The sequence below is a fragment of the Rhamphochromis longiceps genome, linkage group LG1 (assembly GCF_057381845.1).
Source record: "Rhamphochromis longiceps isolate RC_006_pf linkage group LG1, R_longiceps_female_GT1.1, whole genome shotgun sequence".
NCBI lineage: Eukaryota > Metazoa > Chordata > Actinopteri > Cichliformes > Cichlidae > Rhamphochromis > Rhamphochromis longiceps.
Window position 1 is genome coordinate 25,435,356 of NC_140557.1, and position 25,453 is coordinate 25,460,808.

The 25,453-nt window shown below is 41.2% G+C and overlaps 1 protein-coding gene across 3 annotated transcripts; it reads left to right on the forward strand.

The window, feature by feature from the left end:
• The first annotated feature begins 498 nt into the window (after nucleotides 1-498).
• LOC146678801 (C5a anaphylatoxin chemotactic receptor 1) lies at nucleotides 499-25,357 on the forward strand. 3 transcript variants are annotated; one of them, XM_085403211.1, is made up of 3 exons: nucleotides 499-745; nucleotides 23,463-23,596; nucleotides 23,943-25,357. In XM_085403211.1, exons 2-3 carry the CDS (start codon nucleotides 23,483-23,485, stop codon nucleotides 24,873-24,875), a joined length of 1,047 nt encoding a protein of 348 aa, XP_085259337.1. In that variant the 5' UTR covers nucleotides 499-745; nucleotides 23,463-23,482; the 3' UTR covers nucleotides 24,876-25,357. The 3 variants fall into 3 exon arrangements, with proteins under 3 accessions (XP_085259337.1, XP_085259344.1, XP_085259330.1); XM_085403218.1 differs by lacking the exon at nucleotides 499-745 and adding an exon at nucleotides 13,275-13,800; XM_085403204.1 differs by lacking the exon at nucleotides 499-745 and adding an exon at nucleotides 21,875-22,535.
• The last annotated feature ends 96 nt before the right edge of the window (nucleotides 25,358-25,453 follow it).

The following is a 25,453-nucleotide window of genomic DNA, read 5'->3' on the forward strand; positions in this document are numbered from 1 at the left end:
TGATTGACTATTTGTCACTATTTCAGGAGATCTACATTTAATTAAAGCTTTTTTACATTTTATTTTAATATTTTAATTTAATTTTTTTACTCCACCTTCTGTGGCCTGCTATGTGTTTACGTCACAGGCCATGAGGAATCTGGGGTAGCATATTAATTATAATGGTAATAATAATTAGCAGATGGATACATTAATATTCTATAATAATAATAATAATAATAATAATAATAATAATAATAATAATAATAATAATAATAATAATAATAATAATAATAAACGCTGTTTAATTAATTAATTAATTAGATTATCATACTGTTGATTGGCCAGGGAGCGTAGCTTGTGTTGATCTTGTGACATGATGTGTGCTTCCTGTCAGTCAGTCACAGAATGATTGTTGGGTTCTTAGCTTTAGGAACCTACTTATACAGACTTAATGTGTTTGTAGAGCTCCACTAGACTAAATGAGGGTCCATCACCAGCTCTCATGAGCTCCTGTCCCTTAGGAAGCCTCAGAGGACGGGAGCAGAAGATGCTTTTTTGTAGGCTTGTAAAAACTGGTGTGAATATTTGTGACACATCCTGTCACACCAATAAGCCCTAGTGCAGTTTGTCTTGTGTCCTTAGTCCTCTAGAAACAGCAGTGATAACCTGGCATTGTTTGCTATGAACACTGAGAGGAAAAAGTCTCTGGAAAGCAAAAAGAAGAAAGAAAAATCATTGGTCCGTTAAAACTCAGTGTCTGATGGTAAGTGTGTGGCGTGTTTCTTCTGTTGCATGTTATAAAATGTGTGTTTTGTGTTTGAGGCACAGGCTATGACTTCTTGTGATTATCCTAATGTTGTAACATTGTGTATGTAGACGACTGCTTTTGATCTCAGAATCTTCACAGATCTGCATCTTTTGCCACTTCTCACGGTCACATCTGCATGACAAACATATGTTTGTATTATATCTTCATGCAGCTGTGTTTCTTAGATTTATAGTGTACATATTATTTATTTGTGCAATTTGCACTACTCCATATCTATTTTTTTAACAAAAGCTTCAAAGAAAAAATGGAAGCGCTCAAATTATTTTCTTGTTGTTGGGCTGCTCGTTCGGTGCAGTCCTGGAGAAAGAAATAGAAATACACCCGGTTCTATAGAACAGTTGTTCTAGGGGAACAGTGTTGCACATCTTAATGAAAAGTTAACACACAGACGGCCACAGTGCTCTGCAGCGAGCGAGAAGTGATGCAAATGAGGGAAATCCACAGAGTGGACCAAACTAATGACTGTTTTTGATGACCAAATTGTTTCAGTGATGATCTATTCTTACCTGAAATGTATTCGTTTAACCTCAGAGCTTCTCCAAGTCTGCTAAACCAGACATCGTTATTGACTTATCTAAACACACACATCAAAGAGGGTTTTGGCCTTTTGCCAAAGGAAAATTACCAGGACTGTGACATAAATATTCTTCAACCTGTACTTTTTTTTACAGTGGGCTTTAATTTACTCAAGTTTAAAACAATTTATTTTGTTTAGAAAAAGGCCGAAAATACCAGGATAACGCATAAACTCCTTTTAACTAAGTTAACAGAGACGCCTTCTTATTACCATTATAATTAACCATATGTAGAGCAGAAGCTGTTCTGAGGCAGGAAAAACCCCGTTCTGTTTGTGTGTTTTACTTGTTGCCTTGCTCTGAGTTCATAGTTGAAGACATCTCTGCACTCAGAGAGACTTAGCGGTCGGTTTCATCTGACCTGTGAGTGTTTGAACCTGTGACCACGTTAAACAAAGAGGGCAGCCAGCCGGAGACCTCTCAGGCAATTAGAAGTTAGGATGAAAAGCAAAATGTGTCATTCTTAACTTGTCATCGAGTCTTTCCGTGTGTCTAACATGGCATTGCAGCATAATTGTTGATGACTGGCTGTTGATGTCCACATCTCTGCGAGCATGTGGACTGTGGTGCGGCAGAAGTGAAACTCCGGCTTGGTCGGCACATTAATGGTAAAGCCCTTTAGCACCAGCAGAGAAGATCTCAGCCACCGCCCTTCCTAACATCCACACACAAATCGGGGAGTTTTTCTCTTTCTTTAACAAAAAAAAAGTCAGTTATGCAAGTCCTACCGAGAGAATGACATTTATCCTACAATCAAGTTTCTATTCTTCTCAGTGGACTATTTGCAGAATGAACCTCAGGACAAGAAAGTACTGGTTTGAAGGATCATGAACGTTGCGGTTCAGGGGAAACACTGATGTGGTGACGAGTAGAAAGGGTAAAGGAGTGAAAGCTGTGACTCACACTATCACCTCGAATGAACCTGCTGTATCCAGGACGCGCAGACTTTAATGAGGTCAGGACATAAAGATGACCACGAACTGCTAAAACAGATGTATTTCTACAGAACCTCATGCAAATGAGTACAAGAAATCGTGCACATGGTGGATCTTCTTTAAAGTCATCTGTACGTTCTGCACCCGAGACTCTAATCCTCTGATTTTCAAGAGAGCCCGCGCTAATGACAAAGATTACACAGGACTTCTGTCACAGCTATGAAGCGCCACAAGTGACGGCTGAACTGCCCAGAGATGTCTGCATCTCTGTCGGGACATGACTGGGCTGTAAGTGTTCAAAGTACAGGCAGCATCTTTCATATTTATAATTCATTTAAGCCTCAACATGAGAAAGCAGACTCTGAAATGTTTTTTCTCTCTCTCATGTAAACATTCAATTCATACAAGTCCAACTTTTCCTTTTCCTGAAACAAATTTAAGGCACACAAGTCTCACATGCTTTGTAATTGGTTTTATTTTCTTGTCATGCAACTTAGAGTAAATACACAACACAGCTTAAGCTATTTACAGTCCGTGTTAGCAAAATTTTCGGGATTTCTCAGCTGATCTGTGAAATCAACAGAAATATAAAATTGAACCTTTAACCGTTTAGTTTGCTTGATGAGAAACTGGCTTCCTCTTTCTCTTTAACCGCTGTCATCTCTAGCAGAGCTGATTCATCTGTAATGCTCACATTTTAAAATTGTACTTTTTCCACTTTTTACTGCATCCATGCACCTGTAAATACACTGTAACAGCAAAGTAGTAAGGTGGAAATTATTCTTTTAGTTGGTAGTTTTGTGGAGAGCTCAACAGGACTCACTGGAAACATTAAGGTGTTAGGCTAAAAGTCAGAGAAGCAGAGAAGAGCACTGACTCTTTAAACTCAGATGTAACGTTGTGCCAAGGCAGAATTTAAAGAAATTGTGGGTTCCTCAAAGATTCGATGAGCCAGATGCAAAAACAGAGAATTGTGATTAGAGAATTTGGTCTTTTTCTTTCTGCACTACTTCATATGTAATACAACAGGAACTGCAGCTATTTCATATTTCCTTGCAGGTGTCGCTGCACCGCTGCACAAAATGCTCCCAACGGGCACCAAACTGACAACCCTGGAGTTATAACCATCTAGACAGCTTAAATTACAGCCAGTGACAAAGAGCATGTGCTTGACTGAACGGTTATTCCCCTGCAGCTTCGCTCTGTGCCTGCAGATGCGTCATATTCCTCAGTGTCATGATGACTCCTCTTTTTCGTCGTAGCAGTGGCCTTCAGCTTTTTTTGTCCTGTGAGATCTCCCAAAGTGAAGCTAATGCTAACATGTTAGGTGTCTGTTAATAAGAACAACCCCTATCACGATTAGCATTAACCTCAACCTGGGACCATGCTTGAAGGCTCCCGTGCTTTACTCCCATGCTTACCTCAATGTCGGCAGTGTTGAAGGTGTCCTGCAGGGGGTGACAGACAGTCTGATTAGAGAGCATTTATACACTCCAGCCGCAATGTTTCCTTCACTACAGAAGCTACAAAGCGGCACAACACTGTGACTTTGTGGAAATCTCGATTTTAGCTGCAAATTTTAAAGATTTAAGACGATCTGCTTTACGTTCTTTCTCATTCTCTCTCATAATTAAAAAATACTTCAAAATGAGGCTTTAAGGCAGAAGGACTGTGCTGATTGTTCAATTCTGATTATTCTTACTCCATTAGTTGGAAATCAAACATATAAACTGATCACTGCCCTCAACACTGAGCTCTTTTCCCCTCTTAAGTTTGACATTCAGTTAAATTGAACTAAATGTCATAAACTCATGTGTGTGACCCTCTAAATTCTTTGTCTGTACCTTAACTGGGCTTTAAAAGACCAGGTGTGGCACAGCTGGAAGTAAAGTTATGTATCTGCCGTAACTCCCCAGAGACACCGCGAGCAGCAACAGGATGTAGCAGGTGCTGTTATGTTGACTTTGGTTAAGAATCAAGATACTAATCTTGGTTAACAGGAAGCAAGTGTAAGTTTGTGTGTGTGTGTTTGTTATAGTGGTAGTTATGAAGCTACTGACCTGTCTCAGCAATGACAAAACACTTCCTCAGCAACCGGTCTCTCTCTCTCTCTCTCTCTCTCTCAGTTTCTCTCTTTGTCCTTCCTCGCTTAGCTCTTCGCTCTCCTCAGTTTCCTTTCCTCCCCTCTGTCTGACTCGCTTGTTTGCTCTTGTGTAAGTGTAAACCAACTAGTGGGTATTCTTGACTTTTATAGGTATGCATGACTCATGTAAAATCCCCTTTGCTATGAGTATGACTATTAAAAGACAAGAGAATCACATAATACTTTTCTGAAAGTTGCCATTTATCTGTTATGTAAATGCTGCCTACATTGGATGAATATGTGTCGATATATTTTTTTTTTTTTAGGATTTCAAGCATTTACTTATTATTATGTGCACTGTGAGGATAGCAGTAAAGGCTAACACAAGCATGATGGCAGTTTTACCTTCTTCAGTCTAAATTTAAATACATATTTGAGTCACAAACCTGAAGAGGTTGAATAAGGACACCGAAATAATTGGTGATTTTTTTTTCCTAGAAAAATTAAACTGAAGCTGATAGCAGTTGGGGTAAAAACCAATAATTATTTATTTCATGTTCTCGAATACCTTTTTTAGGGCTCTTTATGTCTGGTTTGAGGTAACTTTACTCACTTTTTCAGAGTGTCTATACTTTGTGCTAGGGGCAGTGTACAGTGCTAAAGAGCTAACTGTATGCTAATAGACTGACAAGCAGCTCTGTTCATTATGTTAGCATGCTAACAGCTGCCAGTTACTTCACAAGTGACGCTTTAAAAAAAGAAAAAGAAAGGAAAGAAAAACAGAAAAAGAAGTCATATGATCTTTAAAATTTACCTAAAAGGAACTCATGAAAACAAGTTTAAAGGAATCCTTTCAATAACTGTGGTGGAACTTCCCTTAAGATCACAATCATCAACTGAGTGGAATGGTAGGGAAAAGGCAAAAAAAAAGAAAAGAAATCACCATTCATCATCTGTGAACCATGAATTTTACATTTCCCAGTGCTGGCGGCCTTTTGATTTCATCACTGGGGCCCTGATGTAAGTTACTAAAAAAAAAAAAAAAAACCCCTAAATGTTGACTTCATGCTGTCACTACAGGAGACGTTGAAAATTAATTTTCCCAAGGGACAACATGAGAAAATGGGACTGCCATGGCCACACCAATAAGATGAACTCAGTTCTGTTTCTTTTTATCTCTTTATAAACTGCCACTGGTGAAATTACATGCTATAATTAGGCAGTGGAAACATGACGTAAGCATGGTAAAAACACCAACATTCTTGGACGTTAACTGTTTTAGTTACATCTTCAACATTATGGTTCATTTTTAGCACAGACTTACACCTGCTGGTGTACAACACAATCAGATTTGGGCAGCCGTAAGTTGTAACACCTGTCCTATTTCAGCTCCAGTCTATCCAAGAATGCAGGTACCAGTGTGAACAATCACTTTCTGTTGTCCCTTTCACTGAGTGCATTGCTGCCAGCTCTTTCATATCTCAAACTCTTTTGCTATCCCACACACAAAGATGATTAACTGGACTCTGTCGCAGACATTACAGCCAAGGGGAGAGTCAGAATTGTCAGATTTGTTCTCGATCAGTGTTGTCAGTGTTGGGGAGTAACGGAATACATGCACCGCCATTACGTATTTAAAATACAAAATATGAGTAACTGTATTCCGTTACAGTTACCGTTTAAAAATGTGGTATTTAGAATACAGTTACTTTGTTGAAATAAATGGATTACACGGCGGTATTTTCCTGTTTCATATTGTCGCAGGTCAGGATTGTTTGGGTTCTGTTGTTCCAGGCGGCAGCGTTACGGTTGTCATGGTTACAGGGTTACGCTGCTCTCTCTGCAACTGTGTGTTTCCTGGGTGAGAGAGCGCCTTTTTGTTGTTGTTGTTGTTGTTGTTGTTGTTGTGCTAAGCTAAGGTCTTTAAGTCTGACGTCACTAGCCGTGTCTGGGCTCAAACTCCGCTGCAGGTCCATAAATCAAATGATCACTGTGGCATCACTGAGAGTTGAAAAACTATCTAAAGTCTTTCATCTGTAATAAAATGATCAGCGTTCTGCTCTACTGGGTGTAACAATTGAGTTTAACATCCAGGCATCCATGAAAACGAAACGGAATTTATGACATTTAACGGAGTTAGAAGTTAGCAGCAAGTTAGCTCGCTAGCTTCCACCTAAATACAATATAGCATGTCCTGACTGAGGGATTTTGGAAACAAATTCAAACGTACAGCTCTGCTATCACTTCCAACATAAATGAAGACAGAAAACTAGACAGCAGTGACGTTTGTAGGGTTACTGAAGTTTGGCTAGCTGGTATATAACGATGTGCTACGTGACCGCTAGCTACAGCTATGTGAGCATAATATAAACACGCTAACTTTTTTCCACTTGATAAAAGTCAACGTGAGGATTCTCGGTGGTCAGGAACAAATGTAATCTCATTGCAGGTTGCTGTAAACAGACCAAACTTCAGCCAGGAGAACAACTGAGATAATTCATCCACAAGGATGAATAGGGTTAGTCATTCATATACTGCTGCATGGGCTGGGCTGTAGCTCATAAGGTTTTAAAAACTGAGCTTTAAAATGATTAGTAGTAATAAAAGCCAAGGGAGGTCAACAGTGATCACTGACTGTTTTTAGGAGCTTTTTAAACATTTAACATGTTAACAACACAAAACCCATATTAAACACGGACTACTTTAGGCACGGAAGCAGGATTCGTCACGTCATCACTTAAAGACCGGATAGGCAGAATGCTACAGGCATAGCCACATGGGCAGTGTAGTCCATGCTGCAGGGAGAATGGACTGCCATACCCGTTATGTGTCTGTGAGCGCGAGGAGGGAGAAAAAGGAGAGTGGAAAACTACAGTTCGGAGCCGCAGACCTTCAGTAATAGTAATAAATCACATTCATGTAGTTGTAAACAGCATGATAATATATTAAGTAATCCAAAGTATTCAGAATACGTTACTCAATGAGAGTAACGTAACAGAATACGTTACAAAATACATTTTGGGGCATGTATTCTGTATTCTGTAGTGGAATACATTTTAAAAGTAACCTTCCCAACACTGAGTCTAACATCTAAAAATGGAGCAGGTAAGACCAGCTTTGTGATAGAGAGACATTATCTGATGGGAGTTTATCAGAGCATTTGATGGCTGAAATGGGACAGACTGCATGATGTATACTTGCCTACATCTGAATCCCAATTCCCACTGCTTAGTCAATGAACAATGTCCCGGAAAAATTCAGTTTCCTTTGGGGAGGGGTGTAAGATACTTCTTATGACATTTTCATACATTTTGTGGCTGTCACAGAAGTCTCATGCACTCACACTGTTTTTGAATTTGCACCTTTACTCATACATTTATTGAAGATCCATTTCTTACCAAATGCCAGCAGCATCAGTGATCGTTATGACTGTGCACAGCTGAAATGACAGTGTTTTCTGTTTTGTCAGTTATGGGAGTGTCACTGGTGGGGATTTTGAACGAGACCTTTTTCCACTAAATGACTGATCCTGTGTGTAAGATCCTCATTACATATCTAAGGTGGCGCTGTCCCATAATGCTATTGCTTCTAACGTTGGCTTGTGGTAACCCAGTAAAGAAGTCATACTGAGAAGCAATATTTCTGAGAAGGCAGGAGCCGCCCCATTCTTTCTGACTGCCACTCTGCCACTACTCCAACAATGACAACAGCACCGCGCGGAGCTGGTCTGTTGCTTCATGCAACCCGTTCTTGTTTGGTGTAACAAACTCTTGTCACACATAAATCATCATTCCTTTGAGCGTGTCAAAAAGGAAACAGAAGATAGAGTGATGATGTATTAGTTGAAGGGAAAAGACTGAAAGTACACGTGGAGGCGGGGGAGAAACAGAGAAGCGCAAAAGGGACCACCCCCTTTACATACTGGAAATTTATGCGTTTCAAAGCAGTCCTCACTTCTTCTGTCTCGTTTTCAGTTTTACCCCCCCCCCCCCCCCCCCTTGCAGATTACATATTTAGGAAGTGAGGTGCTTTGTATGTTTCCCTTTTTGCCATTTTTTTCTAAAGAGGCTTTGTACAAAAGAAATAACTGTGTGTTGAAAGAGAGAAAGTGTCTATAACATTGAATTGAAACCAATTTCACATTTAGGTGTTAAGGGGAAAGCAGATCCTAATCTTCTGTAGAATTGAAGGGACAAACCATAAAATTTTGTGAAGGTGATATTTAACGCCTTCACTATTACCTCATCTGCTTGCAGTTCTTTTCTAAGCTACTACAAAAGAAACTATAAATGAAGAATAACTTTCTCTTCTCTCTGTGTGTCAACGAAAGACAGGTTTCCACGTGGGCAACCAGAGCGCCTCTGTTTTCCTGTCATATGTGGGATATGTATGAGAGGCCTCGGCAGATGTACAGCTGATATGATCTGATGGCACTTCTGTCCTCCGATGACGTCATCCCGTGTTGGCCTGCGTGCCCAAAGTCTTTGACATATGTAGCGCCACAGGGAAATTTTTGTACAAAGGCCCGACAGACGACGTTTGTGGAGTAGAGGTTTCCCCCAATCAAAAGGCATGCATCTAAAATTAGCTGGTTTAGAGGAAGTGTGCGAAGTGGAAAGACCAACACTGGTTATGAATCAATTCCACAAACTGCTTTAAATATTGCACACCTCTCTGCTTTTTTTTTGTTTTACTTATAGGAACTAATTCTCCACATCAAAAGATTCCCTGAAATTTTTTTCCAGATCATACTGTTACCCTAAAAACTTTGCACTGTTTGAGCAAAAAGATTTCCAGACTGAGGGTTTTCAGAGGGTTTGCCACCAGTTAGCATACAGCCAATTTTTATGTTAAAGGTTAGTATTTAAAACTGTGATGATTCTATCGAAACAGAAACTAAATTAAGGGTTTTTGCTCAATATTTGAAATTCAAAAGCTGTGAAACACATAAAAAATGAAAAGTGTAGTTTCCAGAACAGTTTAAGAGCACTGCACCTCAAGAAATGTCACATGGCCTGTGCAGTACAAGAGCACTACTTATGGGTCCATTACATCTGATGTTTTTGCCCTGGTGATCAGCAGTGTGCGACAAAAGTGACGTCACAGCCATTGGCGCAAGCCGCCGCTTTGGCCGACTGTTTGCGTCTCATTTTTGTAACGTCACGCATTGTGCCAGTGCAGCCAGGCTGAAGACATGGGCGTATGATTGTGTTTTAAAGCTCAAAGATTCACAGAGTGCACAGAGGGGTTGTTGCAAGTTGAAACTTTATGTAAAAAGAGATTTTGTGTGGCGACACCCATCATTCAGGAGAAGACCTGCTCCCTAAGATTTGCTGTAAATGGTACAGAGCTGCAATCATATCACCATAACTGAGCACTTAGACTCAGGCTGTGTGGTTGGAAACCTCAGTCAGTCAAAAGTCACAGCAGAAGATTCCCAAACTGGAAGATCAAGCCCATGTGAAAGCTATAAAATGGCCACTAATGGCCACTAGAGGCGGTCTCTAAAAGCAAATCAGTCAGACACCAATGTTAACGTGCCCAAATTAAGAGCTTTGAAAAGCATATTTATAGCCTAATGCAGAAACCATTTTGGACTTCCACAGACTTTGTACATCAGATGTGGTGGGTGAAATTTTAGTTTTATTAGGCTGCGCCCACACTGGAAGCAATTCACTCATCGCTTTGAAGATGACAGTTGATTGCTAGTGGGCATTCCTGGTTCCGGTTGCCAAGGTGAACCTGTAATGTACTTACTATACATTACAGGTTCACCCCTAATGTACACTTTCACTGGTTTGCCTGCAAGTTGAAAAAAGTTCCTCTTGGGTCCCGCCTACTTCCTGACACCCACAGTTATTACTTTCTGTGGTCTCTGCTAGCCACTTCACTGAAAATTACTTCCAGTATGTACGTAACTTTATTTTCTTACATATATATGTACAGTAGTGCGTTGCAACGGTACAGTTTATAAATGCAGCATGCGAAACAAACTAGCCTATTCAGGAAAATATGGTAACTTCTGGCTCCAAAGAAGACCCACCATGTCAGCCGCTGAAACACTGCAGGTGTCATCATAGTGTTTTACACCATAATTGGTTATTCCCAAACCCGGAGGCATGAGCATTCATAACTTATGAATGGTCAGACATACATCCAGGCAGTGAAGCTGCCAATCATTTGGACAAGTCAACTGTGTCTACATATATGCAGGATGTGAGTTAAATTTATTTTGTTCTCCCTTGGTGTGAACAAAAGAAGAAGCATGGGAACACAGACCTCAGTATTATACACACCACTGCACGTTTTCTTGGTAGCAACACTCAGATGACAAGTGACGTCATTGAGCAAAGTCCCAGGTGAAGGTAGGCGGTGGTGACTGAACCCCAGAGTCTAGATGCTTTTGGTGGTGGTAGAGCAAAGTAAGCAGATAGTAAATGGAGATTTTTGAACAGACAACCTGAAAGAGGTGGAGACATGGGAGAGCTGCACAACACACTGCCTGAAAGGGAGAGCGACAGAACATAGATGAAAGAGCAAGGATTAGGGGTTGGTTGGCTCGGAGAACATGGGCAGGTAGATTATTTGACATGAAATTTTGAATGAGCTGAATTTCAGAGCGTGGGAAGGGGAAGTAACAAAGAAAACTGAGCAGCAAGCTCATGAATCAATCAATGAAGACGCTATCTAAAATGTAAATAAAAACAGAATCTCAAACTCGCATTTTATCCACAGTGGAACAAAGAAAACTTGAAATGTTTTAACCGAGAAAATCATTGTGAACTTGATGGCAGCAACTCAATAAAAGGTTGGAAATTTAAGATGTAACAAATCATTAAGATGATTGGGTGTAAAAAGAGGATTTTGGAGTGTCAGAGTTTCTCAGAAGTAAAGATTCGCAAAGGTTCAGTAATCTGAAAAAAAACTGCGTCTATAAATTTTGGAACAATTTCAGAACAATGTTCTTTAACATCCAAAGATTCCTAAAATCTGAAGAAATCTCTGTGTCAAAATCAGTATTAGCACTGTAAAGAATGATCCATTAAATAATAGCTAGATATATTTGTTGTTGTTGTTTTTTAATCAGATTGTTTATTGAACCTTCAAACAATTAAAAGAAAAAAGAAATTAAATAGCATCACTTCCAATACTCATTATCTGTGAACACACCCCCATAATCTGATTTATATTTCTCACTTTCAAGAAAAGGTCTGACACGACGTCTGTTCAACATGGCATTAACAACGCCCATCTGCAGTTCAGATTTTGACCTGGGAGACGACCTCAAGGTTTCAGTGCCCAGCAGACAGGGCTGAAACCTTGAGAAACCTGAGCACTCTGCTTCCTGTGATGAAACCCTTGATGGGGGTGGTCTCTTCTGGGAAGTTGGTGCCCCTGTTCCCCTTCACGGGGCACATGGCGCCACTAAAGGGTTTGATGAGTATGAAAATGACGTGACTCAGCCCTGCTGAACCCAACTAGATTTGACTAGATTCTCTGAATCTTTTAATCTGATATACAATAAATTATTAAATCTTCAAATTCACTGAAATTTACAATGAGTAACATACTGTTAAACCTTGTAACCTATTTACCCACACAGTTTTCACAGTGATGAATCCCCCATGCCCCATCATTATTTCTAAATGAGTCAGCAATTTGCTCTTTAACATCAATAGATGTCACATGTTTCACCAATATTGTTTGGGGTTTTTTGGTTTTTTAAATTAATAAGTCAAATTTCACAAGAATTCTACATCAATAGAAATCTGCATTCTGTGGTTGAATTAGTTGTTAAAGCAAATTCTTTGTTCTCGACAAATTATTTCACGCGACAGTGACAAAGCTGGTGTCATTACGTCAGAAGAGCATCTGATCTGAATTTTTAAAAGCAAGAAACATGTTGGCCCTAAAGTGGAAGGTAAATAAGACCCAGCAGGTTCAACCTTACATGTGCATGTTTGTGCAACTAGTAAAGATCATGAGGTTTTATCCCTTTTATATCATGAAGCCTTTATAACATTTTCCCCGTCCATGTGTTGGTACAAATCACAGTTGGTTAATTTAGCTTTTCTAGTGTTTCTGATCAAAAGAATTAAGGGAACACAAAATAAGACATCCTAGATCTAAATGAATTAAATATTCTTATTAAATACTTTGTTCTTTACATAGTTTAATGTGCTGACAACAAAATCACAGAAAAATAATCAATGGAAATCAAATTTAGCAACCCATGAAAGTGGAAAAACACACTACAGGCTGATCCAACTTTGATGTAATGTCCTTAAAACAAGTGAGGCTCAGTAGTGTGTGGGCTCCTGTATGACCTCCCTACAATGCTTGTTCCTGATGTGTGGCGGATGGTCTTCTGAGGGATCTTCTCCCAGACCTGAACTAAAGCATCTGCCAACTCCTGGACAGTCTGTGGTGCAACGTTGCATTGGTGGATAATAATAATAATGGATTGGATTTATACAGCGCTTTTCAAGGCACCCAAAGCGCTTTACAATGCCACTATTCATTCACTCTCACATTCACACACTGGTGGAGGCAAGCTACGGTTGTAGCCACAGCTGCCCTGGGGCAGGCTGCCATATCGCGCCATCGGCCCCTCTGGCCAACACCAGTAGGCAAGTAGGGTAAAGTGTCTTGCCCAAGGACACAACGACCAGGACAGAGAGCCCCGGGATCTCTTGCAAATGCTAAACGTTCTGCATGGTGTTGGGCTGTAAGCACAACCCCCACCTGTGGCCACCCTCATAGAGTCGGTTTCTGACCGTTTCAGCAGATACATGCACATTTGTGGCCTGTTGCAGGTCATTTTGCAGGGCTCTGGCAGTGTTCCTCCTGTTCCTCCTTGCACAAAGGCGATCCTGCTGCTGGTTGTTGCCCTCCTACGGCCTCCTCCAAGTCACCTGATGTACTGGCCTGTCTCCTGGTAGTGCCTCCATGCTCTGGACACTACGCTGACAGACACAGCAAACCTTCTTGCCACAGTTTGCATTGATGTGCCATCCTGGATGAGCCGCACTACTTGAGCCACTTGTGTGGGTTGTAGACTCCGTCGCATGCTACCACTAGAGTGAAATCACTGCCAGCAATCAAAAGCAGTGTTGGGACTAACGCGTTATTAAGTAACGCGTTACAGTAACTACGTTATTATTGTGGTAACGAGCACAGTAACTAGTTATTATGCCAAAATCAGGAACGCGTTAGTCGTTACTGGGATTTAGATAGGCTCGTTACTCGTTACTTCGTGTGGTGGCTATCACGGAGCTTCCACAGATTCAGTAACATTAGCAAGTGGTGGAGGCCAGCAGGTGGATGAAGGAAAAGGGACGCAGAAGGAAAAGAGACCCGAGGCGGCCGCCGGTCCAAGTGTGAACTGAACTTCAGGTAAGAAGTTATGACCTGCAGTCTCTCTGGGTCAGATATAAACCAAGTTTAGGTGGAGTTTATTTTCGTTATTCTGACTTTTTCCGTACTGCGTGCTAGCTAGCATGACGGAGTTTCTATACAGCTGGGTGGGTGCTATGAAGTTAATGATGTTAAACTTTAGAGTTGCCAACCGTCCCGTCTGGTATTCAGAGAAAATATTACGCGTTTCTTATTGAGGTGAAAGGGAACAGTTTGTTCCGTAATCCAGCTACAATGAAAAAGGCACAACGCTGGAGTTATTCTGTCGTTACGCTGCACAGCTGCCTCTCATTCTCTCCCCCTCCCTCTCCTGTTTCTACTTCAATCATGAAACTGATCAATGATCAGCTGATCGGCTCTCTTGTTTGTTTATCGCTCACTTTGCGCCGAAAGAGGAAACCAGCGGATGTCGCGCTAAACAACAGCAGCACGTTTAAGCTTGATCAGCTGTTGTTAGAATTTATTTAATATTAATTTCTAGTATCAGCTGATGTTTGCTGGAGCCACAGCTGCAAAAAAGCTGCTGGTCATGATATCAGTTTGTATATCTGGTGAGAGGGAAACATGAAGATGAAACCAGGAGATGTCCTTACTGGATCATCAGAGCTGTGATGGAGAAACAGGTTTACCTTTTAGGTGACATGAATGAGTTGAAGGGAAGTTATGAACTGTTTCTGAGAGACAAATAACCCCAGGATCCTTTTTTAGGTAGCTGACAGCTGGTAACTGTGCAGGGGCGGGTCTAGCAAAGTGTTGCCAGGGGGGCATGTAAGGCATTAACAGGGAGAGGGGGGCACAAAGAAACACTTTTCTTTCTTATTCTCATTTAAAATGTCTAGCTTTTAAAAAATAATTATCTGAATCTTACAACAAACGATTGATAGATTGATGCATATATACCATCAGAACAGTGTACATCACTGTCACAACAGCGTTTGTTTTCATTCAAAGGCTTTATGATTTTTCCTATAATGGTGGGCTGGTCTCTAGTCAAAATGCCCAGGACGATTTTTTTGTCCCAGTCCAGCCATGTATGCAGCTCATCTGCAGTCTGGTGTTACCTACATCTTCCTATTCAGAAGGCAGAATTTCCGAGTTCTGAGTACAATCAAAGCACCACGACAGCAGTTTTTGTGTTGGATGTAAAAGGCGCACATGACGCTGTGACGTAGGCTAGAATCATGGCAGCAGTCAATGACGGTCCAGGCGTGGGATTTCTCTCGTGGAAATATACACATTATCTTTTCCTTTCTATTGGTAGGTGGCACAGTGCACTTGTGGCAAGTAAGCAAGCTAGAAGACTGGCAAAGTTATGGAAGAAACACATTAACAAGAGAATTCTGAGTAAAACCAAAGTTACTTTCCCTAGTAACTAGTTACTTTGAAAGTAACGAGTAACTTGAAGTAACTGAGTTACTTTTGAGAGAAGTAACTAGTAATGTAACTAAGTTACTATTTTAAAGTAACTTACCCAACACTGATCAAAAGTGACCAAAAAATCAGCCAGAAAGCATAGATACTGAGAAGTGGTCTGTGGTCACCACCTGCAGAACCACTCCTTTATTGGGGATGTCTTGCTAATTGCCTATAATTTCTACCTGCTGTCTATTCCATTTGCACAACAGCATGTGAAATTAATTGTCAATCAGTGTTGCTTCCAAAGTGGACAATTTGATTTCACAGAAGAGTGATTAACTTGGAATTACATTGTGTTGTTTAAGTGTTCCCTTTATTTTATTTTATTTTTTTGAGCAGTGTATATGTATTTAAAAGCATGAAATCCTTGCAGACATCACATAATCTGTAATCAATGTGCAGGAAATCAGTTTTGCTTTGTTCAGTCTTTCAGCTGTTATGATCCAATGTTGTCAGTGTTTGTTTTATGTGTAACTCCTCCCACCAGAGGATGGCTGTGGGTTTTTCCCCTCTTCTTTCTTAGGAGGTGGACACCTGGGCGTGCCTGCTGAGTAGCTAGGTGGAGTCTCTGCCTATCCTCGGATTGGATAATTGGTTGATCACCTCCAGTATATAACCACCAGATGACAGCAACCTGGCCCCTTGGTTTGAGGGGGTTTTTTTTAGTTGTTTTTTTTAGCGTCGTTCCAGACCAAACCCCATACCAGTTGGTGGCGGTAATGCACCTTTCAATTGTTTGCCAACCGCCAATATAACTGTAAGAAAGAAAGAAAGAACCTGGCCCCCTCTCTCCTAACCTCCGCAATCCAACAAAGAACCTTTGTTTTTGATTCGTTGCTGTGTAGAGTGTCTTTGCAAGTATCACCTGAGCAGACACCTCATTGCTGCTTGTCCGGTTCTCAAAAGAGAGGAACAGACCAGGAAGGGTAAATATCCTTCCCCAATACAGACCAAACCTCATGCCTTAGAAGATGTGACTGTAATTCAAAGTGATAAAGTAGATGAAGAGTTCAAGCCTTTTGTGTCAAAAGGTTTTGTCTCATTGATGGGAGAAGAAAAGAGGGTTCCTGTCAGTATTTTGTGTGACATTGGTGCAAAACAGTCGCTCATTCGTGAGGGTGTCTTACCGTTCTCAGCTCAATCCTATTGTGGTGCCGATGTGTTAGCGTGGGGAGTTAGAATGTGTGTAATGCGTGTGCCTTTGCACTTTGTGCAGCTCTCGTCTCAGTTTGTGGCGGGTGAGGTTAAACTTGGTGTGCGACCCCAGTTACCGGTTGCAGGCATTGACATCATCCTTGAAATGATCTAGCTGGCTGCAAAGTTTTTCCGTTGCCTGAGGTAGTTGAAACACCACTTGCAGACACCAGTGGTTCTGATCTTGCCGCATCCAAACAGATCAGGGCAAAAATTGGTCATGACAGAGCTCGGTGTTAACCATCACAATTCCAGCGCGTATCACCTGGAGAGTCAGGTTGCATTAGAAAGGTTCCACCAAACTCTAAAAAACCTGCTTCACAAACTTTGCACTGAGTCAAGCCGTGAGTGGGATGAGGGGTTGCCACTACTGTTGTTCGCTGTCAGGGAGACATGCCAGGAGTCTTTGGGGTTCAGTCCAGCTGATTTAGTTTTTGGCCACACTGTGCGCGGTCCACTACGTCTTTTGAAAGAGAAATTTCTCTCAGGCATAGTCCAAGAGAAAACATTCTGGACTATGTTAGTTCGTTTAGAGAGAGGCTGCATAATGCCTGCAATTTTGCTCGTGATGCGCTAGCAAATGCTCAGGTCAGAATGAAAACCAATTTTGATAAAAAGTCTGTAGCACGGATGTTCCAGTCAGGTGATCGCGTGTTGGTTTTCTTGCCTGTCGTTGGTTCGCCCCTGCAGGCAAAGTTTTCCAGTCCGTTTGTCATTGAGCGCAAACTGAGTGAAACCGATTAAAAGGGCTTAGAGAACATCATGGCTGATGCCCTCTCTAGGTCATGAATCAAACATTTCATTTGGGGTTAAACGTTTGATTTTTGGGTGGGGGGGAAATGTTATGATCCAATGTTATCAGTGTTTGTTATGTGTGACTCCTCCCACCAGAGGATGGCTGTGGGTTTTCCCCTTTTCTTTCTTAGGAGGTGGACACCTGGGCTTGAGTAGTTAGGTGGAGTCTCTGCCTATCCTCGGGTTGTATAATTGGTTGATCACCTCCAGTATTTAACCACCAGATGACAGCCACCTGGCCCCCTCTCTCCTAACCTCCACCATCCAACAAAGAACCTGCGTTTTTGATTCGTTGCTGTGTAGAGTGTCTTTGCCAAGTGATTTGCGTGTGTGTGTGTGTGTGTGTGTGTGTGTGTGTGTGTGTGTGTGTGTGTTGTTAGTACCTTAATCTTGTAAATAGATTTGTAAAGTAGCAATTGTGTATTTTGTTCACCTTGTGTGTGTATATATTGTTCACTGCAGCAGCCTAGTAGGTGTGAGAAGCCATTTTTGTTAAGTTTTCTCCTGTTTTTCGTTTAGAAAATTAGGTAAGTGAATTGTCTTTTGGTTGGTTTTCATTTTGTGTAGGAAAGCGTAGGGTCCATTAGGGAGTTTTGTTTGTTATTTTTGGCACTGCTCACTGCTGAAGCAAATAAATGGCTGCTTAGCACTTTAAAAGATACTATTGGTGTTCTTTCTTGGGTGGTGCGTGAGTGGGGCCAGTTTCTTGTTGCGTTCAATACACGCCTAGACTAAGAACGTAACACAGCATTCAAACAATTTCAGCTTTACTTTCTGTAATGATCTAAATAAATAAACCCAGCAATAAAACACTTCAAACTGATACTGACCAAATAAATACACATCTAAATGTTTCCCCCACACACTGATATAGATCTAATTTTAAACAAGTCAAAATATATACTGAAAAATTATTTTGTACTTTTCTGCTAAAAATGAGACTTTCTCTGACTTTCTTCATTGGTGTTTTGTTTTGTTCTTGTTTTTTTTTAAATTCCCAATTAATTGACCAGAAGGTGGCACTGAAACATAAAAACTTAATGTAGCTGCATTCTTGCTTTTAGTATATCTGGAATAAATTCTGAATGAAAGTGACACATGGGGCAACAAGCCAGTGTACAGCCTTTAGTACAAAATAGTTGGACATATGGGAAAGCTGTTTCATAAATATGTGTCATATATGTCAAATGCAACCGTACAAACAGTCCAGGATCTCTGGAGAAACACATCTACGGACAGTAGATTCCTTGACACCGGAGTCTACAGTAGTCTACAGTAGTCTACTGTAGACTACTGTAGACTCCGGTGTCAAGGAAAACACTCCTAAAAAAACACAGAGGGCAAAACCTCTTTGTTATTTACCAAATAAAACAAATCTGTTTAAATGAGAAGACGAAGGAGATGATTGTGGACTTCAGGAGGGGCAGACACACACACACACACACACACCCCTGCACGACGGAGGATCTGCAGTCGAAGTAGTACCCAGCTACAAGTACCTGGGTACGTACCTAGATAGCAACCTCACCTGGAAAAACAAAACTTCCAGCCTGATCAGGAAGGCTCACCAGAGGCTCTACTTCCTGAGGCACTTGAGGCGTGCGGGAGAGCTCAATCCTCATCTCCTTTTACAGATGTGCGGTGGAGTGTTCTGTGCTCTGGCATCAACGTGTGGCACGGAAACTTCACTGTGGCAGAGAGGAAAGCGCTACAGAGGGTGGTGAAGGCTGCACAGAGAGTTGTCGGAGGCAGCTTCCCAACCGTAACCGACAAATACACCTCCAGATCCAGGAAGAGGGCCACCTGTATCATGAAGGACCCCACTCACCCAGCACACACACTCTTTGTCCCGCTCCCCTCAGGCAGGAGGCTGAGGATAATTAAATGCAAAACCACCAGACTGAGAAACAGCTTCCAGAAGCTGTGAGACTTCTCAATGCATAATGGACAAGAACTGTTATTGTAGCACCTTAATCACTACTGACACTTACTGACACCCTCACTTTATCAATGCTGGTCATCATGCCCTTTTGCTGCTAAAGCATTTATACCTATATTTATACCTACATTCTGTATCCATACTCCATACTGGTACTCAGGTTGTGCACTCAGTTTATTGCATTATTCTGTTATTCTGTTTTGTTTTTAAAAAAAACTTTTTAAAATTCTGTTTCTTCGTTATTCTGTTTCTTTTCGTTCTGGGACCGTGTGTACATAATTTCGTTCCACCTCATGTAAACATGTGATGCAAATGACAATAAAGCTCCTTGAATCCCTTGGATCCTTGAATAAGCAGCACTGCCATCTGGTGGCGTACTTTTGCAAGTAACTAGACAGGAACCAGGCAGCTTGTTTACTGCGCAGACACTTTATATGATCTACAAAAAAAACTATTTTTCAAAAACTATAAACCTCTGCAGTGCCCTGGTGTTTTAGGAAATTGTCTTAAAAAAAGTTCTGATTCAATTGCTGGGCTTCAGGCTGAGATCACAACACTGGTTTTGTGTGCTCATTTAGGTCCATTCAAAAGAGCCTGAGAAGCTTCAATACAGCAAAATAATCATTAAAGATTCTGCAGTGAAATGTGAGCATGCTGGTGTCGCTGACCATCCTAACACCTCTGCACATGTGGCCAGGTGTTCTTGAGTTACACCCTTCCATTGACATTTCAATCAGATGACTCATTAAGTTGTTCAAGTAGTCTGCAGTGCGTCACTTTTTACCCATTGTTCAACTGTTATAAAAATGGGAGTGCCCATATTTAGCTTCTAAATACTTTTCAGGAGAGGACACATGGCCACATGCTTGGCATAGGCTCAGACACATCCACATTTCAGAATGGATGACTGCAAAAAGACCACGATAACTGCTGAATCTGAGTTTGAGATGTCTGGCAGCTACAGGAGGGTGCATGTAGGAGATAAACAGGAGACATAGTATTATGAAAGTAAATGAAGCGCCCAGTCATGTTGAGGAGAATATGCAAGTCTGAAGTTGTTTAGACTTTGGGACCCTGCTTGTCCAGATTGAGATTTGATATCTGGAAGGTTGTAATTTGAAAACTTATATAATAAAGTCAAACACTGGGCCCAATTTTTAGCATTCTTCCTCTTCTTTAGGGGTCACCACAGTGGATGATCTTCCTTCAATCACCCTATCCCTAATATGCTCCTCTGTAACACCAACCGTCTGCATGTCCTCCTTCACTACAACCATGAACCTTCTCGGCGGTCTTCCTCTTTTTCTCCTACCTGGAAAATATTGTCCCACACTCTCTCCTCTGCACGCATCCAAACGTCAGCCTGAGCTGTCCCTCTGATATACTCACTTCGTTGTTCTCAGTGCCACAGTCACCATAGCTGGTCTCAGTTTCAAGCCTCAAACTGAGAATCTGGCTATTACAAATTTCTTGGCATTTTAAAACTAGATGCCATGAGCAACTTAGAAACAGAGGACACTGCACACTCACACAGCGGCAACTAATCAGTTAGAAAGTAGCCACATACTAAAGCATGTCCTGCTGTACCTTTGATTTTAGTATAAACGAGAGCAAAATTTGTAAAATTAACCTCACGTTAAACTCAAAGAGACTTCAAACTAAGCGAGACCATAAACTCATCAGGAAAGTCTTTATAGAGGTTTTATAACCAAGTGAGCCACAGATCCCTCGGGGACTGTGTCAGGAAGAGCATCCAGTGTAATAAAAAATAATAAATAAATCAAAAACATGCAGAGCTATCCTCTGTGGCGAACTCCTGCGAATAAAATACCATTTTAAAGTAGCTGTTTAAAGAGCCATGCGCTTTCCCATAAGACTTCTGTACCAGGGGTGTCTAACATAAGGCCCAGGGTCCAGAACTGGCCCATCAAAGACTTGATTTTGGCCCACTGACTTTATAAAATGTGAAGACATGCATAGATTTTGAACTTTTAACTGAAATTTTATAAGTTGTTCATTAACATCTTTTTCTATTGACAAAAACTGCTCATGCTCAGCCGTACTTAAATTACACCAAATTGATTAACTAAGAGATAAAAAATTTAATTTCAGTGAAGTTCCTGTTTTTCTACTATTAGTGACTCCGTAGTTAATTAACAATAACTTTTTTCATAATTACAGATCAGTCTGTGCAATGAACTATCATAAAAAGTTACCACCACTCCCGCCCACTTTACATGAAACAACTATATGTGCTGTATGTGGCCCACGATGTAAAATGAATTTGACATTCCTGTTTGACATTCCTGCAGGGTGCGTACATTCCTGTATGCACCCTGCAGGCTAATTAGCAAGACTGCAGTTTTAATGTGTGTCTACTTCACTTTTCACACACTGAGCCTACCTCAGGGAAGCTTTAGACCCGGCCACTGCAAACAAACGTCAAATGGCACGCACAGGCGTGATCTGGAGCGTCTCGTGAAAGCAGAAAGCTGTGTTAGATAAATAATTTTCAATTATCACGTGAGTGTTTTGCTGTGAGGAGCACCTTCATCAACCAGCCGGCCAAAGTATTAAACCAGTGTCCCTGATAAGTTTAAAGCAGCTGACCCTTGACACAAACACAGCTGAAAATAATACGAATTAGCTAAAATTATTTTTCAATAGCATTTTCAGTTTGATTGTGCTCTCCTCATTTATAACGACAGATCCTTTTGGCTCAACAACATTCATTTGTTGTGTTTTGTTAAAATTAGCGTGTGTTGTTGTTTTGATGTAGACTGAAAGCTTCGGTCAAGTCCAAAACTGTTTTTTCGGGTGTTTAAAAATGATCTTATCATCCACTCCACACAAAGGAATGCAAAACAATGTGGCAGACATAATAGAAAAGGAAGTAAAGCAAATCGAAATCTAGATTGATGACTATCTGAACGCGGCACTGGCAGCTCAAGAGCAGCTGGGGTACGTTTCCTCTCACTGCCAGCTATGAAAAACAAAGTGCCCACCAAAATGTTAGAAATCAAGTTTCATGGAAAAAAACAAACAAAAAAACAACTTTGTGGTAATTTTTTTTTTTTTTTAAAGAGAGACGTGGCAGTTTTATCTTATTCAGTTTTTACCTTTTATGCCTCTGAGGTTAACAACTACTCATGTAAAGCAGCTGATAAAGCCGGAGGGCACTTGAAATGGCTTTTCACTATCAGAAGAAAATGATGATTGACTCTGAGATGTTGTAAATATGGTTATAGGAAGGAGTGTGTGTCTGTGTGTTGCAATCACAGACAGGAAAGAGAGAGAGTTAGGCAGATAGGCACTCCCTTTTCATTGATATGCTATTCCACTTCTTCCACCCACAACTCAAGTAAAGGAGGTGAGTAAAGAAGTCTTTGAATTAGATTTTAATTTGAATCCTGCTTTTAGATTTTAATTTTATTTTTTAAAACAACCAACTTCAAAGCGTTTAATCTCCACTGATTCACAGCTACTGATAACTCTGGTGCAGGTTGGTACTGATCTGGTTAGTACGGGCAGCAAACTAAAATTGGAGTCAGTTACAGCACAAATGCTGCTCATTGCTTTTAATACTTAACATGGAAAAAGGAAATTTTTTTGTGATTTGTGAAAGCAGAAATTCGCTTTTGCTTTGAAAAAATGAATCCATACCAGGGAGATAAGTTCACTGATACATGAATGTTTGCATGCAGCAGCAGAATAGCAGACCCCGGGGTTGCCTGAATGTACGTGTAGCAGATTCCTTTCTCGTTAATCACTGCTGTTGCACCTGACGTGCATGCTGTGCTTTCATGTTTTTATTATTCACGCCATGGAAACAAAAAGCAGCACATAAAGTCAAACTGCCTCTTGAGATAAAAGCTGACATTTGCACTAAAACCCACAAAATTGTCAAAGTTAGAGTACAGTGGTTACGTGCAGTGGTTATGATTATTCATCCGATTAGAAAATGCCACCTAAGTGATAGATGATTTTTTTTAAAAACACCCACCCAGGTGATTCAGACTCGAGCGCTGCACTCACTTTGTTTCATTCGCTATTTTTAAGTAAGGAACATAACTTTAAGAAACAATGCAAAGCTGAGCAAACGTACAGAAGGAAGTTTGTGGCGTCACCTTGCTGTGTGGTGTGGACATCAGCTTGTCAACATTTTAGGCAACCAGCATATGTGAAATCTGTCTTTCAGTGCAACAGTTGCATATTTTCCTTCTCCATCAGTGATGAAATTGTTTATTGACAAACAGCCGCAGTACTTTCTGTATTTAACTAACGTGCTGCATTACAGCCCAGTTTCGTATCGGCCCGATGGCTGGCATGAATGGGACACAGGTGGAAAACCTATCTAGCTCCAACAGCAGCACCTGGCAGGCAGAGGCTTCAAGAGGAACCCAGATTGTAGTTACGCTGCTTATCTTCTTGGTGAGAAATCTTCTCCTTTTTTTTAACTTTCAGTTCATGAATCGTTTCCGATGTAAAATTCACATTCAGTATCAGTTCCACTTACATATATAGATGTGGAGTAAATGCTCCATGTATTGCAGCTACAACAGGCAGGGAGCCTGCTCAATGTAAATGACGATTGTCATGCAAAGGCTGAAAAAGCCACCAGAGCTCATTAAATAAGACCAGCTCCATCTTCGTATCGGTTTCACAGAATGAACAGTAGGTTCAGTCTTCACAACAAGCAAATAAATGAATTCCTGCAAAATGTCAAGTTGCTGTTTCCCCGAGCCTAACTGCAACCTGGTTGTCTTGGTACCTCAAGGTGGGCGCGCCTCTGAATGGGCTCGTGGTTTGGGCGCTCGGATTTCGGAGTCATCGTCATGTGGTGCGTAGAGGTAGTAATGAGGAGACACGCGCTGCCAGCAGTTTCCGTGTCTATGTCCTGAACCTTGCCCTGGCCGATCTGGTGCTGATCCTGCGGACCCCTCTCATGTTGGGCTTTCTCATTCACAACTACAGCTGGCCATTTGGGGACACCTTTTGCCGCATCATCATGTTCCTGCGGGTCCTGGGATTGTACGCCTCTGCTTTCCTCCTCTGCGCTGTGGCTCTGGAACGATGCTTGTGCCTGCTGAGGCCGGTGTGGGCTCGACTGCGACGGCCAGCTTGGGCCGTCCCTTTGGCCTGTGGTCTCATATGGCTGATGGCTACCATCTTGTCTAGCCCCTACCTCTACTTCGCTGTCCTGCAGGAGAAATCTGGGAAACACCTTTGCTATGAGAGTGAAGGGCATAATACGACTTTGTTCGTAATCGAAACTTTAGCAGGTTTCATGTTGCCCGTGCTGGTGTTCCTGGGAAGTAACCTGGCTGTTCTGCTCACTATTAGGAGAGCTTCACCTCCAACACCCACCTCCTCCACTCCTTCAATGGCACGCAAGATGATAAGGATGTACCATGTGCTCTTTTTCACAATGCTCCTCTTCCTCACCTGCTGGGTCCCCTATTTTGTTTGTCGATTTGTACAGGCTTTGGCCAAATCTCACTCTCTGTTTCAGTCAGCAAGCTATGGTAAATACATATCTCTGTACCTGGTGTATATCAAGAGCGCCCTGAACCCCGTGCTTTACGTGTTTGCTGCCAGAGGCTTAGGCCGTGCCATCAAAGCTTCTCTGGTCTCCACCATTGACCGACTTTTCAATGATGACTCCTCAGAGTCCATACGAAGGAAGTCACTGAAAAACTCGCAGATGTAACAGGGAGGCCAATAATGTAATAATTTAGCATGTTAACTCTTCATTTCTTCAGCATTTCTTTTAACATGTGCATTTCTCCTTTTGTGGAAATTATTCATCCCCCTTTAAAATGTGAGTTGTGTAAATACAGAAGTAGAAGTGTTTGAGTTATTACAAGTGAATGTACCGCAGTGTCCTCTTTATGAGTGAAAACCACACATAATCTTGTAAATAAAATGATGATTTTTGCTTTAGTTTGACAGTTTTGCAGAGATGTGATCCTATCTGGACCATGTATTTCAAGGATCTGGACTGTTATTGATTTGTTTTGAATGTACACATACTTTTTTATTTTTTATTTTAATAGGCTATTAAAATTTTTGAGAATGGGAATGGAAAAGTTTCATTTACAAAACAAAACAAACAAACAGAAATTACTCCTATGCTTTGCCAAAAAGAGCATATTTGGCTCATGAAAAGGAGATTTAGGTTTGGCTGTTGCTGCCAGCTCCTAACAAGAAGCTGCCTCTGTCTGAACATGCTGATGGCAGGGTTGTTATTCTAGGGGAAAATGAATTCATGAATCATCTTGTTCACTG